General features: G+C 41.4%; 1 protein-coding gene and 1 non-coding gene across 7 annotated transcripts in view; one reads left to right on the top strand and one right to left on the bottom strand.

Annotated features, from left to right (window-relative positions):
• LOC138837834 (polycomb protein SCMH1) overlaps positions 1 to 19,686 on the top strand; it is a 116,023-nt gene that overhangs the window by 93,182 nt on the left and 3,155 nt on the right. For 2 of the 6 annotated variants that reach the window (XM_070036832.1, XM_070036829.1), the window contains 4 exons: positions 4,540 to 4,740; positions 7,038 to 7,229; positions 14,157 to 14,351; positions 15,433 to 15,498. In XM_070036832.1, coding sequence (XP_069892933.1) covers positions 4,540 to 4,740; positions 7,038 to 7,229; positions 14,157 to 14,351; positions 15,433 to 15,498 — 654 coding nt within the window. Of the gene's footprint in view, positions 1 to 4,521; positions 4,741 to 7,037; positions 7,230 to 14,156; positions 14,352 to 15,361; positions 15,499 to 19,686 lie in introns of all 6 variants that reach the window. The other 4 variants (XR_011375465.1, XM_070036828.1, XM_070036830.1 and 1 more) reach the window with 4 other exon arrangements.
• LOC138837865 (small nucleolar RNA SNORA61) lies at positions 8,698 to 8,831 on the bottom strand. The gene has a single exon (XR_011375470.1). It is a non-coding gene; the product is annotated as a small nucleolar RNA SNORA61 (small nucleolar RNA).

Genomic DNA, 19,686 nt, shown 5'->3' on the forward strand with positions numbered 1-19,686 from the left:
GCCAGGACCACAAGTGGCTCACACCTGTAGTCCTAGCCACTCAGGAAGCTGAGATCCTGAGGACAGCTGGGACAGAAAAGTCTGAAATTCTTTTTCCAGTTAGCCAGCAAATAGCCAGGCTAGCGCTGTGACTCAAGTGATAAGGTACTAGCCAAGCAAGTAAGCAATGAGAGTATATACAAAGTCCTGAATTCAAAACTCAGTACTATCCAAAAAAAGGAGTTGTGAGGAGGATTTATTGTCACTGATCTTAGTGAGAAAGTTTTTAGTTTCTCACTACTAAATGATGTTAACTCTTAAGAGTTTTGTGTATGTCTTCTGGAAGTCTTAATCCTCCTGCCTTAGTCTTTCAAGTGCAGAGGTGTACCACTATGACCAACTCTCAAGAATTTTTTTATCTTTGGTTTTCTGACATTTAAAAGTTAAATGTCTAGGTGTCGTTTCTTGATTTTTTTTTCCTTCTTGGTACCTGAAATTAGTTAAGGAAAATCTCAGTCATTATTGCTTCAATTCTTTCTCCTTTACATATATTGCATCTTTTGTAGTTGCCCCACAGTCCTTAGATGTTTGGTCTGGTTTGGGGTTTTTTTCCCAATCATCTTTCTCTTTGCTTTCACTTTTCAAGTTTGTCTTGAGGTATCTTCAAACTCAGTGGTTCTTTCTTCATCCAATTTTAGTCTGTTAGTGAGCTAACCCATGGTATTTTTCATTTGTTAGTGTTTTTAATCTCTAATATTTCCTTTTTAATTTCATAGAATTTTTCCTTGTACTTACATTATCCATTCATTTTTTGCATTCTGTCTATTTTGCCTACTAGAGCTTTAGTTGTGATTCCCATTCTGATAATTCTAATATTCTTGTCCTATCTGAATCTGCTCCTGACACTAGCTCTGTGTTTTCTGTGTTTGAGCATACTTTATTTTTTTTTCCTGATAACTTGTCGTGTAAAAGGAACAGTAGTGAATAGGTCTGAGGTGCTGATGTTTATGGAGAGGGGAGTGTCCCTAGTGCTATGATTAGACTCCAGTCTTTTAGTGAGCCTGTGCCCCTGGGTAAAGAACCTCACAAGTGCTCCCCAATTTTTCCTCTTTAGATAGTACTGAATAACTCTAGTGATCTAGAACATTTCCCTTCTCCCACATGGAAAGCTAGCATGGGCTGGAGTTGGTATTTCTCTTCTTCCAGGTCATTTTGGCTCTGAAAAAACCCCACAGTAGTTTAAACTCTAGCAAAATGGCTTATCCTGAGGAAGACTTTATTAAGAACAGAGTGCTCTGATCTATTTTACAGTGGTTCTCTTGCTCTGTCCCTGATAGAGGCATAAGGGGATTTTACTCTGATATTAATTGTGAGAACTTGGCTCTAGAGCTCCTAGAGGTAAAACTCAGACTACTGTGACTAGAGTTTTACACTCTCAAACTCATTTACTCTAGGCCTAATACTGGAGGTATTAGGGTACCGGTTCCTACAGAGTGGTTTATTGCTTCCATAAGGATGATTTTTTTGTTGGTTGTGGTCATAGTGCTTGAACTTAGGACCTGGGTACTGTCCCTTAGCTCTTTTGCTCAAGGCCAGGGCTCTACCACTTTGAGCCACAGCTCTACTTCCAGTTTTCTGGTAGTTAATAGGAGATAAGAGTCTCATTGAGGGGCTGGGAAGGTGGCTCAGTGGTAGAGTGCTTGCCTTGCATGCCTGAGGCCCTGGGTTCAATTCCTCAGCACCACATAAGCAAAAAGAAAAAAGCTGGAAGTGGCGCTGTGGCTCAAATGGTAGAGCACTAGCCTTGAGCTGAAGAGCTGAGGAACAGCGCCCAGGCCCAGAGTTCAGGCCCCACGACCCCACCCAAAAAAAAAAAAAAAAGTCTCACTGACTTTCCTGCCCAGGCTGGCTTTAAACTGTGATTTTCAGATCTCAGTCTCTGAGTAGCTAGGATTACAGATGTAAGTCACCAGCACCCAGCATTGATTCTTACTCTTTTTTGGGTCCAGTCGTGGGGCCTGAACTCTGGTCCCTCAGCTCTTCAGCTCAAGGCTAGCATTCTACCACTTGAGCCACAGCGCCACTTCCGGCTTTTTTATTTTTTCTGCTTATGTGGTGCTGAGGAATTGAACCCAGGGCCTCATGCATGCAAGGCAAGCGCTCTACCACTGAGCCACCTTCCCAGCCCTGATTCTTATTCTTTGTATCACCATTCTATCCATATTTAGGGGACAGAAATACACCTTATGATCTCATTTCTCTGACAGACCTAAGATTGTTGGTTTTTTAGTTTGTTCTGGGTTTTTCTTGTTAGGATGAAGTGGTGCCTTCTGTCCTACTTATGTGACAGATCCTCTCAAGTTTTTTAATGACTCCAATTCTAATTTAATGGAGGCAATAGAAAATCAAAACATTGTAATATATTTTAAATATCTTTATGACATTAATATTGGAAAGATTTGTTAAAACAAGATAGTAACCATAAAAGATAAAATATAAGAGAAATACATTCTACTAGTTAAAGTTAAGACATGGCACAGTTGGGGTAGCTCCATTGAGACAGATGATTGTTTATTCACATAGCTAACAAAGCTGTTGCTTTTTTTCCACACAGACTTCTCCAAAATGTAGCTTGGGCTGCCTCATACCATAGGGGCAAGTTAGGTTCTAAGAGCAAGTGTTTTCAAGATACAGTAGAGGCTACCATTTTCTTAATGCCTAAGCCCCAAACTTCCTATTGTCCCAAGCTTCTATCACATAATTTCTACCATATTCTATTGATTAGTCAGTCACACAGCCCAGATTAATGAGGAGGGGTTCCTGTATGCACTGTATGCATAAACATTTTAGCTTATCACTTACTTTACATTTAATCACAGAATATGTCAAGACAGGTGATGCTTCTATTATTTTCTTTGGGAAACTTAACTATTTCGTTGAGTCATCTGACACATTTACTATTTTCATGTCCCATAAGCAAAATTGATAGGCATTTCCTAGCAAATGTCTCCTCTCCTTATCTTCCAATAGATTTTCCATATTTTCCTTTAAACACTCAATGACAGCCTCCTGGAGAACCATTAGGCTTCCATCAAAACCTTTCAAAGAAGCAGGAGTTATATATCTATCTTTTCATAGCCACTTATCACTTTTCATTATTCACCTTATTTCTCTGAGTTTTCAGTGATTTCAGTAGAATAATTGAATTGCCTGACATGGAAATCCTAACTAGTTCTTAACAGACTTCAACTAATCTTTTTTTAGATCCACTTTACAATCAACTCTAGAGGCACCTATTTTGCCTACACTTCTCATAAACTAGGAGATGAAACACTTACCATTCTCTATTCCTGCTTTAGAGATTCCAGCTTTTCTGAGTCCGATAATTCACTTGCTACTTTTCCTGTGTGCTGTCCAATTTCCAGAATTTTATTGCTTGCTCTTGTTATCTGGCTTAATAGCTTCAGAAAAAAAACAACTAAATGTACATATTAAATTTATCTTGATTGTAGTTTTCATTTCTTTGCTTTTTCTCCTATTTCCTTCTCCATTCCACCTATTTTCCATTCCATTTATTTCCCATTTTCTTCTCTACAGGTTGCTTTTCCTCAAATTACAGATATGAAAGTGGTGATTACTCAGAGAACATTTAGTTTGTTTAACTCCCTTATCTTACATATGGTGAACCTGACAGACAAAAAGAATTGTAGACCAACCACCCACAGCCCACATAGCCACTGCCCTGATTATTGGGCCCTCCTACCCCTTCAGTAAATGCAAGAAAGAACAGCTTTCCCATTAGTAGAAAGCAGACCAAGGGAGAAGAAACATCTCCACTAAGAACTGCCTGAATCTCATGTGTTCCTACCCCTTGACCCCACAGGGCTGCAATCAGGAGGGTACCCAGCTGCCTAGACAGAAGAACTGGTCAAATAAAAGAACAAAGATATGAGACTATTTTTTCTCTTTTTTTCTGTTTTTTTTTTTCTACAGTCTTTGAGCCTGAGTGTTGGTGTAGACAATAACAAAAGAACTCTTAAGTCTTAACAGAAAGCAAAGGCAAGTGACTAATGATGTGATTATTCTAAGCCTGGTGTCAGGCATACAAATACACAAGTGCACTCTTGTTAATATTGCTGTTGCCCCAGGTCTTTGCATATATAAGGTGAGAGGCACCAAAAACATGTGAGGTAACCAAGTATAGAAAATGGAAGCACATACACCTGGGACCTTGTTTAGATGATCTTTTCAGGGCTCAGAAAGCAAAGTTCAAAATCTGTTCCTTGGCTTTTGGTCTGAGCTGCTGTCCCAGCAGACTGTTCCAGAACCCTTTGTCATGCAACTTGAATTGGAGGCAACCAAGCTCAGTCTTTTCTAGACACCTGTACCCTACCCTTTATCCCCACAGCATTAAAGCAACTTAGCTACTGGGAATTCCCATGAAGGCCAGAGCCCAGAGTATAGTAGGTTAAAGAGGACTATCTTCTAACATCTCTACCCCAAGCACTCTTGGACTATCTTCTAACTCTCTGATTCTACAAGGTTTCTTGTCTTCTATAGTTTGTGTCTACTTGAACAAGAACGGCAGCACAGGCCCCCACTTAGATAAGAAGAAGGTCCAGCAACTCCCTGACCATTTTGGGCCAGCCCGTGCCTCAGTAGTATTGCAGCAGGCTGTGCAGGCTTGCATCGACTGTGCTTATCACCAGAAAACTGTCTTCAGCTTCCTCAAACAGGGCCATGGCGGCGAGGTCATCTCAGGTAAGTACCTTTGTGTTGGTATGGATTCCTGGCTAGAAGGGCAGGCCTTCTCTACTAGCCAATTTTTGATAAAATGTTCTGGTTCTTATTTTACACCTATAGGCACTAGAGAAATGTGAAAGTATTCTATTCCTTAAGTCCTCGTTTTCAACCTCCAAGTTCCCTGAGCCTTATATATACCTTTGCCAAGAATATTAAGCAGACTCTGCCCCTCCTGTCTTTTTTTTTTTCTTTTGGTGGGTCATGAGGCTTGAACTCAGGGCCTACGTACTATCCCTGAGCTCTTTTGCTCAAGGCTAGTGCTCTTCCACTTTGAGCTATATCATCACTTCCAGTTTTTGAGTGGTTAATTGGAGAGTCTCTCAGGGACTTTTCTGCCCAGGCTGGTTTCAGACTACAATCCTCAAATCTCAGCCCCCTGAATAACTAGGTTATAGTCATGAGCCACCAGCACCTAGCCCCATTCTAGAGGAAGAAACCAGAGCAGCTGTGTGGTGGTGGCAAGATTTTCTCGAGACAGTTACAGTCTCCCACTGGCTTTAGAGAACTTCTGAACTCTTTTCTCATTCTTTTGACTCCTTAGCATTCCTTAGCACCAAGTCCCACAAAAGGAAGCTGAATCTCAGATCAGAGAAGCATCATTCCCTTTTTCTTTCCTGCTATGAAAACTTGAACAGCATAGTGATTTTAGCTCTTTCTGAAAATATTCACTTTCCATTTTTGTGTCACTTTTCCTAAGCCCCAAATCCTATTCTTTTATCCATCAAATCTCTAAAGGCAGAAAGGAAACCCAGTTGACATGGGAGATCCTATAAATAACCAAACCGTTCCTTGTTAAGGAACACTTACTTATTCTTTACTGAATGTCAGAGCAATAACCAGCCAGACACTGGTGGGAAAGAGGGAAGAGCAGAGATAATAGGTTTACAACTGTATCAGTTAAAAAAAATAATCTAGCCAGGCACCAGTGGTTACACCTGTAATCCTAGTTACTCATGAGGCTGAGATCTGAGGATCATGGTTCAAAACCAGCCTGGAAAGGAAAGTCTGTGAAATTCTTTTTTGGGGGGTCCAGTCGTGGGGCCTGAACTCTGGGCCTGGGTGCTGTCCCTCAGCTCTTCAGCTCAAGGCTAGCACTCTACCACTTGAGCCACAGCGCCACTTCCGTTTTTTTTTTTTTTTCTTTTTGCTTATATGGTGCTGAGGAATCAAACCCAGGGCCTCATGCATGCAAGGCAAGCACTCTGTCACTGAGCCACCTTCCCAGCCCCACCATGAAACTCTTATCTCCAATAAACCACCAAAAAGCCAGAAGTGGCGCTATAGCTCAAATGGTAGAGTTCTAGCCTTGAGCTGAAGAGCTAAGGGACAGCTCTCAGGCCAGAGTTCAAGCCCTATGACCAACAACAACAAAAAAAAATCTAAACAGAAAACTATGAGAAATATTATAATAGAGAAATGGTGGGGAACTGAGGCAGATTTAAGGAGTAATTGGCTGTATATAGAGGCTATAGCAGACAAAGAGAATTATGACAGAAGGCTAGCAACTGAGTAAGCCTATATCCCTTTTGAGATCCAGGCTTGGACTCTCCTTTGCAACAGTCTTCAGGGACTGGGCTTTGTTTACTACCTCTAGTTGCTTTCACCTCTACCTCTGCCCCAGGATATCTCCTCTGCCTCAAAACTCGTTCCTGAGAGCGACCTTTCTCACCCTTTTGCTTTTTTACTTATTTTAATAGAAATAGGAAATAAAATAAAATGAAGCATAAAACATTTCTAAACGTTGCCAGAATTCTAATTCTAGTACATACGTGTGTGTGTGTGTGTGTGTGTGTGTGTGTGTGTGTGTGTGTGTGTGTAAAGTTGTGAGTTGTGTACCCAAACTACTATTGCTGGCAATAGCTTTGTTTTCCTCTTCAGTTCTTGATCAGTTCTTGTGAAAACAGCACCCTAAATGAGCATAGTTCCTGGAAGAAGCCCAGCCAAGTGATGGAACAGATAGAATTATGTTCACAGTTGTTTTCACAAGTTGAGTGAAATCATTCCAGAGCCCTGCAGGCACAGCAGACCTGGCCTGGCCACTCCCATTATTGCATGCCCTTTGGAGTTGGAGGCAAAAATCAAAACCCTCAAGGGAGGGAGGGTACTACAGGGAGGTAGCCAGCCTGAGTGTTCACTGCCTTTGTGTGACCAGGTAAGCGCTTTGACCAACAGCAGGCTGTGCTCCTTCTGCCCTGTGTTGCACTTTGCTATGGCTGACTGCTGACATGCATGGCTCTGTTTACTTAACTCCACAGCCGTGTTTGACCGAGAACAGCATACTCTCAACCTCCCAGCAGTCAACAGCGTCACCTACGTCCTCCGCTTCCTGGAGAAGCTCTGCCACAATCTTCGGAGTGACAATCTGTTTGGCAACCAGCCTTTTACGCAGACTCACTTATCTCTCGCTGCCACAGAGTACAGCCACAGCCACGACAGGTACCTACCAGGTAGGAGCTGGGATGGGGCCTAAACTCAGATGGGGATAGGACTGGAAGCAGTAACTGCTGGGACTCAGGGCCAGCCCTCAGGCCTGTCAGTCTGACGGAAATCTGTTTTTTCTGTCCCTTACCTTTGCCACATCTGCAACACCTCTGAGACTTTTTGGTCTCCTGTTATCTTTACTGTCTTTAGGATTTCATTGTCTTATCTATTGGATTATTCTTCTTTCCAGTTGACCCTTTTCTTTAGAAACTGGCTTATGATTCCCTTCTGAGCTTCAAGTCACATGTGGAGCCCCCCATGAAGTCACAGTATATTTCCCAGTGTGAAGCTGGTGCCAGAGGCCTAATATAGCCTCTCCCTTGCCAGCAGGAACATTTAGTTTTAGGCTAGAGATTGAGAAACTTACTCCCTAGTGATTGGCCATCTGTTCTTTCCTTTGGCATATAGCCCTAATTCTTCCAGCATTGCCAGTCTAGCAAGTCAATTCAAGTTCCTGCTGTTTCCAACTAGGCTGGAAAATATCTTTGTTAGTTAACATACCAGACCCACAATGGGAAAGCGGATGCCACGCGGCTGAGTCAGTGACTAAGCACTTCCGAGAGAGCTTAAAGAGTGAATGGAGCTCGGCATCTCTAATCTGGAGTACAGGACACAGAAGAGAAGGAGGGAAGGAAAGCTTGGCCCTAAATATAGTGAGGTAGGTTGCTATTGAGAGGGAGGGCTGGCTCTTTAAAGAGACCTGTGAGCTGTGGCCTGAGTAGAAAAGAGGTACTGTCAGCCTGGGCCTGCACTGTCTGCATGGGAGACCATGCATCTGAAGTGTGCCACTGCAACCTACACAAGGTTCACACCCATGCTCCCTTCTCTGTCATCTGTTATCATAGTCTGCATGGAATCGCTTCCAATTAAGGTGCCACTTCTGCAGAATGGGCTCAGAATGATGACTATTCACCCATTTCCCTTCTCCCTTGCCTCTTCTGTACTTCTGTACCCAATTAAGCATTGCTGTGTGACTTGTGGATGGAGGAAAGAAAGATAGATGAATTCCACATACTCTGTGGGGGGGTCAGGCCATATGGTCCCTACAACTGTACCCATGTACTCTCCTGGCTGGAATTCTGTAAAATACTTTCTATCAGTATCAGAACATCTGAGAACAGACCTGCAGAACAGACCTGGACATGGTATGATTGGTATAGATAAAAGCAAGTTGTTAAATCTTTCTGGCCATTGGAATTTGGGAACTCTGAGCTAGAATTCAAGAATAAAAATTTAGGCCTACTTGGGATTCTGAAAGCCATGATACATTAGAGGGAGTGGCATGTCCATGAGGGCAGCTGTTAATTAGAGATTTCTTAGAGAAATAGGAACTTGCATTTCATTGTTTATTTTCTCAGTGCTGGGGTTTGAATTCTGCTTGCTAGGCAGGTGCTCTACTCCGGAGGAACTTAGAATTTTTTTTTTCTTTTTCAATCCTGTTTGAATCCAACCCACATGCTATGCCAGACTACAATGCAGTGCATGAACTAGTTAGCTTCAGTATCACTTTCTCTCCTTTTCAACCACCAAGACCAGTGTTCAGATCCAATGGGAAATGGAAGAAGGTTCAGAATTTTAATTTAATATTGTCATTAAGGAATAGAGAAAACATACACTCATAGCAGCATTCAGTGATTGATCAGCACCTGGGCATCATAGGCCTGCAGTCATGAAACTAGTTTGGAATTTGAGGCATCACTTTTTCTGGAAATTCTGTTCCAGTTTATATCTCTATGATTCACCCAGCTTCAGCCAGATTCTTCCTGCCTCACCCACTAAGAAAAGACAAGGTATAGTTGTATCACTTTCTGTCTCTGGCTTCTACCATTCCTTGTTCCCATTTCCAGACAGATTGTTCCAATTTCAAGTCCTAGTCTGCTCTGAAAACTTGGTTTTTCATGGTCAGCACACAGTATATTGATCTGCTCCCATAATGTCTTCTATTTACTTCCCAGAATATGTTTTAACTGTGCCCAGACAAGCCAGAGACTTGCCTGGACTTCTGACTACTCTCTACTTCATACTTTTCTTTCCTGCCCACTTACTTGTCTGCTGCCTGGTTTACTGACCCTTTGCCTCTGATATTTTGTCAGCTCCTATGTTTTTCTGCTTGCTTCCTTACCTGACTTCTGCTAATGAGTTCAATCTATTCAATAGCTGTCTTTCACCTTCTGCTTTGGATATGATATTTACCACTCCTGCACATATGCCTGGTTACACACTCCTAATAGTCTAACATCCATAGGTACTGCTTCTGTTGTTTAGGTGCTTCCTGGAGCCTTCTCCCCTCCCTCCTGCCTTGTAAGACACTACCCTACACCTACAGCTATCACTCATCTGTCCACATGCACTTGATAATATGACACATAACCACCAGAAGTTCAGATAGATATTATCTTTACCTAAGTGGAAGCTTAACTTTTTTCATTGTTTTATTTTGAAAGCTTTCAACCCTACAGAAAAAGATGCAAAAAAAAAAAAGTTCAGTGAGCAACTATGTACCCTTTACCTAGATTTATCACTTATTATTATTAGTGTATATTACTTGTACAAAAGATTATGCCATGATATTTTACATATGCATATAATAGACATTAACCCCTTCTATTGCTCTCTTTTCATCCTCTTTCCCCACTACTTTTCAAAAGCTTTCAGTGGGTTTCTTTATGCCATCTTCATACATAGATACAATGTGTTTCAGTATTGTTTACCTTTCTTCATTCTCTTTTCCTCTCACCCTTTCCTTTGTCTCCCCTTCAGCCAGTCTTATAATTAGTCATGCTTTATAAATTTATATGTACATATATTCATAAATACATATTAATATATTAGGGACAGATTCTTTGAATGAAAGAAAACACATGAACTTTATTTTTCTGAACCTAGATTACTTAGCTTAACATTATGATCTCATTATACAAATGACATAATTTCATTTTTTACTGTGTGTGTGTGTGTGCAGGCACATACATACACACACACATACACACATGCATGCTACTACTAGAGATTGTACTCAGAGCCTTGTGATCTCACTTAGCTTTTTTGCTCAAGGCTGATGCCCTACCATTTGAGCCACACCTCCACTTTTTGCTTTTTTGGTTAATTGTAGATAAGAGTCTCACAGACTTTTGTGCCCAGGCTGGCTTCAAACCATAATCCTCAAATCTCAACCTCCTGAATAGCTAGGATTACAAATGTGAGCCACCAGTGCCCAGCTAATTCCATTCTTTTTTATGGCTGCATAATAATTCTGTTGTGCATGCATACATTCACTTTATACATTCATCAACTGACTAGACTGATTACATAGCTTGGTTATTGTGAGTAGTGCTGCACTAAACATAAGTGTGCCCTTTTTTGCAATAGTTCCTTTATCTTTCTAAGTACATATACATACATTTGTATCGGTATATTTCATATACATATTTGTATTGGGTTTTTGTTTATTTACTGAGCTGAGAGTTAACTGCAGATGAAAATTTATCTTTAACTATTTCTGTGTTTAGCTCTTAAAAATAAGGAGCACAAAACTCCAGTGTAGTTGTACATGGCTGTGAGCCTAGCATTCAGAGGCAGAGGACTACATATTGAAACCCAGGGTAAATTATATATTGAAACCTTTTCTCAAACCCTCCCCTAAGCTCAAAAAAAAAGGAATAAGGGCACAATACTATTATTATACTTAAGAACCTTGATATAAATAAAATACTAGTGACTGATATATAGCCCATATCAGAATTTCCCTCAGTTGTCCCAATAATGTCCTCTTATAGAGCTGTTTCATTTTTTCTAATCCAGGATCCAAGAAAGTATTGTCTGCTGCATTTCATTGTCTCATCTGTTTATCTTCCTTGATCTAAAAAAGTTCTCCAGGCTGGGTGCTGGTGACTCACACCTGAATCCTAGCTAGTCAAGAGGCTGAGATCTGAGGATCATGGTTCAAACCAATCCAGGATAGAAAGTTTGTAAGACTCTTATCTCCAGTTAATCACCAAGCTGAAAATAGAGCTGTGGCTCAAGCAGTAGGGTGCTCACCTTGAGCTCAAAAGCTCAAGGACAGCACTCAGGCCCTGAGTTCAAGCCTCAGGATCAGCACAAAAGAAAACAAAAAGTTCCCCAGTCTTTTCCATCTTCCATCATATGCATTGGTATTTTGAAGGATCCAGCCTAACTGTTTTGGTTTAGATCACCCTGCCGCTTCTATACTAGCCTCTGGGAAGACAAACAGCACAGCCTCAGTCTCTGTATCCAAAGAACTGAAATGGGAAGAGATATGTGAACATGTATGCTAGGTTAAGTTGGAATCTTTAGGGCTCCCTAAAATATTGGTAATGTTAGGCAGAAAACTGATTTAGCTGGGCCCAGTGACTATTAATTTTAACTATAACTGAAATCTTTCACCCATTAACCTCTACCTCTGTTGTTCTGAGATTTTTCTGGTCTTCTCTGCAAGTGATTCACTTGTTCTAGAACAATGAGTTCCTTTTGCTTTTCTTTCTAACTTCTAGAAATGGTTCTCCTGCCAAAATCTCAAGACACACAGAGATAAACATCAAATAAGAACTGTGAAGTCTTTTAGGGTACCCCTTATCACCACAGGTTTTCTCATACATTTTCTCAGACATTTTAGGTGATTCTTGTATTCATAGTTAATTGAAGCACATAATTACATATGACACATACTTATTTCCCTCATAACTGGACTCTTCTTCATACCAGCTTATATATCATGTTGTCAGGGAGACCTTCAGTTGTCCATATTTAAGAAGAGACTCCTGATATTATCTTCTGAAAATTGTGTTTCTTTCCTTCATAATATTTACAATGTTCCAGTTTTTAATCATCCTCTCCCATTTAACTGTGTCAGGAGGAGAGAGACAATCTCCTAGGATTTTTGTTGTTGTTGTTTTGCCATTCTCACTATCACTTTAAGTCACATGGTAAACAGATATATTAAGTTTAAGTAGTTATACAAAGGGGTTTCAATCCAACATGTCAATCTGTGAGTGCAATTGCATCTTGACCAATGTTCCCCTTTTCATCCTTCTTCCCCATCTCTCCCAACCCTACCTATCTCCATATGCTAAGCCTTTAAATATTATTTCCTGGATGAGAGGGCATCAGACGATGTGGAACATGTGTTCAGATAAAGATGTTCTTCAACACGGGAGTATCTGCAGTATGCACAAAGACTAACCATCCTAGTGCCAGGAGTTTCCTAGGTGGGAAGAGTGGGGTGACTCAGATCAAGATGCTTTGTACACACAAATAGACATGTTAAATTGAAACAACTAAAGATTCTTTTTTAATTCTTAAAATTCACAAATCTGACTTCATGTTTACTTAGTTCACACTCAGGACTAAGCTTGGTTGTGAGCATAGAATCCATGAAACTCTAAAGTAAAAGTGCTCTAGAAATGATCTAGCAGTTATCTGACCTCTGCTTTGAGATTCCCAATGACATATTGCTCTCTTTTGGCTTATAGCACTTAATTTTATTGTTAAGACAGTTCTGATGGCTAACATGTCTTTTTTACCTGAAATATGCCTTCTTATAACTCCTAGTATCTGCATTCCTACAGAACAAATCAAAATCTCTAGTCCTCTTTCCTTCCTAGGCTGCCCTTAAGGTATTTGTCTCCCATGACTTTCCTCCACTTTTTTTTTTCCTTTTTTCCCTTGCCATGATCTCAATACTCCTTACCATCATGTTGGCCCACCTTCCACTAGGAATATTAGTCTCTCAAGTCTGCTTTGCAGTGGGATTATCTGAGAACAGCTGTTTCTTACTATTAACAGGGCAGTGCTTTCCTGCTTACATACTTAGCAGAGTGGAAGCACAGTATTCAACTTTGAGCAACACTCAGTCACTATACTGGTTTCTGCCTGTTTTCAGCCATGACCTGGATGTGGAAACATCAATGTAGAATTCCCTTTTCAAAAACCTTTATGGCCATTCACTTCTAATATTTATAGACCCATTGGAAGGCTTCCAACAGGCTTCCCATGGTTTAATGAGTAAATTGAGGTTTTTTGAGAATTCTCTGATGTATGCCAGAGCCAAATTCTAGCCTGCTTTCCATGCCCAGCTCTCCCCAGCATTTATTCCCAGCTTCTTTGGAATGTTTGTATAGAACAAGGTAATTACAAATAGAGGGGTAGATCCTTTACAGACATTTCTTTAACTAGGCATCAAGAAGCACTTTTTTTGTCTGTCATAAGGCTTGAACTCAAGGCCTGTGTGCTATTCCTGAACTTTTTTCTCAAGGCTAGTACTCCACCACTTGAGCCACAGCCCCACTTCCATTATTCTGATGGTTAGTTGGAGATGAGCCTCATGGAATTACCTGTCTATGCTCGCTTTGAGCTTCAATCTTCAGATCTCAGCCTCCTGAATAGCTAGGATTACAGGCCTCAGCCACCAGCAGCTGGCGGAAGAAGCATTTCTAATATGTTCTACTGGTTGATGAAAACTGTCTGGTTGATGAAAGTGTGTACTTCTAAAAGGCCCTCATGTGGGCAATGATTCCTTCTCCACCAGCTAGCATCTTGCAACTAAGGCAATCTCTTCTACTCTAGAGTCACTCCAGTTTTTTTTTTAATTTTTCCTCATCATGATAAAGCCTAGAACATCCAGACCTGGAAAAACGCAGTGACTATCCAGTGTAAGAAGTTTCTAAAGAAACATAAATCCAGAGTCCAGAGGGGGGGAAAAAAAACAAATCTGAACTTGTTAAAGTCACCTAGTAAAAGCCAGAGCCATGACTGATATACAGGTCTCTAGAGCAAGGCTTTCTTAACTGCCTCTTGCTTCACTCAGAATGTATCTGGGAATCAGCATTCTAGTAGGCCTTCCATCCTGCTCTAATCCTGGTTTTATTGCTTTCCAGGTGAAACCTTTGACCTGAGGAATAGTCTGGCACGATCCTTGGAGCCACACTCAGACTCAATGGATTCTACTTTGAATCCCACCAACCTTGTCCGTACCTCCTCAAATCTTCGAGCACCTGGGTATGGACCCTTAATTCCCTCCTGTGGCCTCCCACCAAGTACCTCCTCAGCTGTGCGCAGGCTATGTTCCAGGGGTAAGCTGACCCAGAGTTCTGGCCCCCTGCCATCCCTTCCTTTTTCCTTCTGTTCTCTCTAAGCTCTAGGAGGCCAGGGGAACTTAGCTCTGATGTTTCTTTGCATACTGTGCCTGACCAGGAGTAAATGGGAGCTCCAGAATTAGCTTGAGAATAACAAACTAAGAGCCAGATATCAGAAGCCAAAAGAGACAAGGAAGGATTCATTCCTTCATTCAACCATTTATTGAAACACCAAGTATATTTGGCTTAGTAACATAAAAATCATTTTTCCTTAATGACTTGTAGGGGGGGAAAAAACCTTAAAAAGACAATTATGAAAAGTTCAATACAAAAACATGGATTATATGAAACTTTAGGAAGGGATAGCCAACCTTCAAGAGATACTTCCTTGAGGAGAGACACCTTTTCTGAAACTCGATGAATGACTGTATCTGGTGGGAAAAGAGTGAAAGTTTTCCAGGAAGAAGGGACTCAAGAAGTACTCCTGTGGTACCAGAACTGCAAGCAGTTTGGTATGGTTAAAGCAAAATGGCATAACAGGACTTCACAGAAAATCCTAGAAATCCCAGAGTTCATAATCATGGAAAACCTTAAATTTCATGTTAAACAATTTGGAGTTGATCTTGCAGACAATGGGAAGCTACCAGAGGCTTTTAATTAGAAGCAAGGCATAAACATGTTTGTGTTTTGTGTAGACCACTAACTTCTAGTTTGAGCATAGACTTAAGGAGGGACAAGACTAGTAAGGCCAGAAATGATAAAGGCCTAAATTAGGGAAATGGTAAAAGTTGTGGGGAAGAGAAGATAGATTTAATAACTTCTTTCAAGGCAAATTAGATCTGAAGATTGTCAGAGGCCATGTTTGGAGATTGTTTGACCTCTTTATAAGAGCTATGGTGGTTTCTTTCCTTTTCTTCCTCTTCTTCCTCCTTCTCCTCTTTCCCCACCCCCAATTACAGCCTCAATATTCCTTTCTTGACATTTGGGTAAGTTATCTCACCTCTCAGGTCTTCTCCAGATGGAAAACGTCCCTCATGTGAAAATTGGAAATGCTGATACCAACCTGGTCTTTCCACAGGAGTGTTAAAAGGCTCAAATGAAAGAAGGGATGTGGAATCGTTTTGGAAATTAAGTCATTCCCCAGGTAGGCAGGGTGTCATTGTGATTGTCATCTTCTACAAGGCTTTTTCTGGAGTGCTTTGTGCCAGATCTTCTGTTATGACACTGGCCGCAGAAGGCACTGTGGTTTCCTAGGCTCCTTTGAAGCACATTGAGTCTTTCTGCCAGATCACAATATAATCTCTCTTTAATCTGAACAACCTCTAAGAAACTGATTGGCCCTGAATTATTCGTCTTAAAAAATTCAGAGGTTTGCATCTGCCCTCTTTCTTATTTAATTAATCCAGGAAATTAAGCACACTTTTTGTAGTCTAGTCTTTTATGGAGGTGCCTCACCTGCCTTAGTCACTCTCAATAAAAGAATCTGCTTCCTTTTTGTTAGTTATACACATAGGTGGGAGGAAGGCCATAGTAGGGCCTGCTCCGAAGATACACTAATTAGCCAAGCTCTTGTGGCTCTTGCCTAAAAGCTGAGCTACTCAAGAAACTGAGGGGCTGGGAATATGGCTTATTGGTACAGTGCTACCTAGCATGCATGAAACCCTGGGTTCAGTTTCTCAGTACCACATAAACAGAAAAGGCCAGGGGTGGCACTATGGCTCAAGTGGCAGAGTGCTAGACTTGAGCAAAAGAAGTTCAGGGATTGTCCCAAGTCCTGCGTTTAAGCTCCAGGACTTGCCAAAAAAAGAAAAGAGAAGAAACTGAGATCCACATAATTGGATTTGAAGTCAGCCTCATGCAGCAAAGTCCATGAGACCTCATCTCCAAGTGATAGAGCACAAGCCAAGCAAGTGAGAGGTCCCAATTCAAACCCCAGTACTGCCAAAAATGAGTAAGAATGACAAGGTATAAAAAAGCTGTTTGGGGATAGGAAGGTAGCTCAGTGGTAGAGTGCTTGCCTTGCATGCATGAGGCCCTGGGTTAGATTCTTCAGCACCACATAAGCAGAAAAAAAAGCTGGAAGTGGTACTGTGGCTCAAGTGGTAGAGCGCTAGCCTTGAGCAGAAGAGTTGAGGGACAGCACCAAGTCCAGAGTTCAGGCCCCACAACAACCTCCCCCCCCCAAAAAAAAAAAACCGGTTGTTTGTAGAAATGGGAATAGGAAAATATGGAATGGGGCAAGGACAACAGTTTATTTCCTTCCTAGCAAGTCACTTCCCCTCTGAGCCTTCCATCCTTCCACTTCAAAGGTGGTGATAGCCAGGCACTGGTAGCTCACGCCTGTAATCCTAGTTACTCAGGAGGCTGAGATCTGAGGATCGCTGTTCAAAGCCAGCCCGGGCAGGAAAGTCCATGAGACTCTTATCTCCAATTAACCACCAGAAAACCGAAAGTGGCGCTGTGGCTCAAGTGGTAGAGCTGTTGCCTTGAGCTGAAGAGCTGAGGGACAGCACCCAAGGCCCAAAGTTCAAGCCCCATGACCAGCAACAACAACAAAAAAAAAAGATAGCAAGAGCTGTCTTAAAAGCCACATGCTCTGACAGTGGTAGGCATTTCTTCATAATTTACAGAATACTGTTTATATTTTGAACCACTGTTCCCTACTGCCACCACAGTTGTCTCTTGCTTAGTATCCTTTTCAATGGTTCACTTCCCTTTTTACCCCCTTAAGTCTGAGAGTGAGGCATGTCATTGTAAATTTGTCACTCCTCTGCTGCTCACCTACCTATCACTAAGAAAAGTCAGTGGTATACAAGACCCTCTATTATCCACACCACTACATCACCTCTCTCTCAGTATACACAAGCATGCCGCTCAATGCCATTGCATGCCATTTTCTCCCTCATTCCCTGTCTCCAGCATGCTGACCTTCCTGCTAACCTTAAACATGCCAATCATTCTTCTGCCTCAGGCTTTTGCTCATATTGTCCTTTTAGGGATACCTCTCCTTACCATCATCTAAATTGTAACCTCTCCTAGCATCTTATTCTAATGGAAGTAGGCTGATAGAGAAACACAAAAATATAATAATATTGCATATGTGAATTGGCTTAGCCAATTTGGGCTTTTTGAGCTATTATAACAAAACTAGTTATAAACTAATTGTCTTATCAACAAATTTATTTTCCCATTCTAGAGGCTGGAAAGTCCAAGATCAAGGTATAACAGACCATGTCTGATGAGGACCTACTCCTTGGTTGATGGGGGCTCTCTTATAGCTGTAACCTTACATAGCCTAAGGCTATGTAAGGTTTTTTTTTTTTTAAGTATGAATCCCTCTTCAGATTCTATCAAAAGGTCCCAGCTCATAATATTATCACCTTAGGGATTAGAGTTTCAACACAGAAGTTTGGAGGGAACACAGATACTCAATTGATAGCATGTTTCTGTGTAAACCTATTATGTATATATGTGTGTGTATATATATATATATATATATATATATATATAAAAGTATGTATGTATAATGTCATTTGTATCTGTATATGTGATTCATAGCCCTTAATTAGAAAAGTTAACTAGATGGTACAAGAAGGACACGTTCCTGCATATACATTGTCTCCTCTGCTCTCCAAAGTCTCTGCAGGTGGTGTCTCTCAGCATCACAGTGGACATTTAGAGCAGAGAGAAGTGACTGCTGGCTCAGAGCCCCCTTCAACTTCATATCTACTAGAACCTCTAAAAGCATTGCAATGTCTATGCTTCTAATAACTCCTGCTTCTTCTAGTTTACTTCTTCCTTGGTCTGGTAATTGCTCAACCACAAGCTTGAAAGAAGATTTGCTAGAATCTTTTCTCCACAGCGGAAGAACCCTAGAACACAGAATGAAAATATAGGAGGAGACGGTATTTTTTAATTGGCTCTTCTCTCAAAGATACATTTAGCTCTGCTACTTGGTAGTTATGTGACAGTACATCTCTGGGTGCTGATAATAAGATATTGACACATGCATGGCAGGAATTCAGGCCTCAACAGTCTAATGGAAAAGATAAAAATACACAAGTAACTGAATACTTAAGCATTTAACCAATGTACATGAACATCTACTGTGGCAAAATGGACTCTTCTATGTGTTAGGGACATAAAAAGGAACAATGTAGAGCTTCCATTCTATAGAGAGGAGACAGATAATAAACAGGTGCATAAAATTATCCTGGTGGTGAGAGGTACTGGATTGTGAATGATGGTGGAAAATTGTGCTTTTACCAGATCAGGGAAGACTTCCATGAAATTGATACTTGAGAAAACACCCAAATATTAAGTCAGGAGTGAAAAGATCTGCACAAAAGTCATCCGGAACAAGTCACAAAATAAGAGTGTGGCCTGTGACGAAGCAGAAAGAAGACTGGGGTAGGGGGGATGGGGCAGGGGGTGCAGTGTGGGGAGCAAGACAAAAGGAGGAAGGCAGTGATAGAGAGCCTGGGAGCCACTGGTTAACATAGTAGGGAACTCAGATTCCTTTTTATAGGATTTACTTAAAGTACTGCTTTCTAAAGAATCATCTGGCTCTTTATAGAGAATAGAATACTAGTATGGTGGAATGGGACACTGCAGAATTAGCAAAGACAAGATAAAATGCTTTGAGAGGGGCTGGGAAGGTGGCTCAGTGGTAGAGCGCTTGCCTTGCATGCATGAGGCCCTGGGTTCAATTCCTCAGCACCACATAAGCAAAAAGAAAAAAGCCGGAAGTGGTGCTGTGGCTCAAGTGGTAGAGCGCTAGCCTTGAGCTGAAGAGCTGAGGGACAGCACCCAGGCCCAGAGTTCAGGCCCCATGACCGGACCCAAAAAAAAAAAAAAAAAAATGCTTTGAGAGACCACTTTTTTCAGGATTTGATTAGAAAAGCTCTCTAATAGAGCTGGTCCTTGAAGCAAAAACATGCTTAGGTAAGATGGTGTTTGCCTGAAGAAAAGGAGAAATTGAAAGAAGAGAAGGAAACATTTCAGGCAGAGGAAATAAACATTCAAAGGATCAGGATGGGGCTGGGAAGGTGGCTCAGTGGCAGAGCGCTTGCCTTGCATGCCTGGGGCCCTGGGTTCGATTCCTCAGCACCACATAAGCAAAAAGAAAAATGCTGGAAATGGCGCTGTGGCTCAAGTGGTAGCGTGCTAGCCTTGAGCTGAAGAGCTGAGGGACAGCACCCAGCCCAGAGTTCAGGCCCCACGACCAGACCCCCCCCCAAAAAAAAGGATCAGGATGTTCCAGATCCTAGATCCCACAAGGGAAATGGGAAAAGGTACATTTGAACCAAGACTGAAATAATAGCTATCAGCA

The sequence above is a fragment of the Dipodomys merriami genome, unplaced genomic scaffold, assembly GCF_024711535.1.
Source record: "Dipodomys merriami isolate MVZ:Mamm:240054 unplaced genomic scaffold, mDipMer1.0.p SCAF_277, whole genome shotgun sequence".
In the NCBI taxonomy this organism is placed as follows: Eukaryota; Metazoa; Chordata; class Mammalia; order Rodentia; family Heteromyidae; genus Dipodomys; species Dipodomys merriami.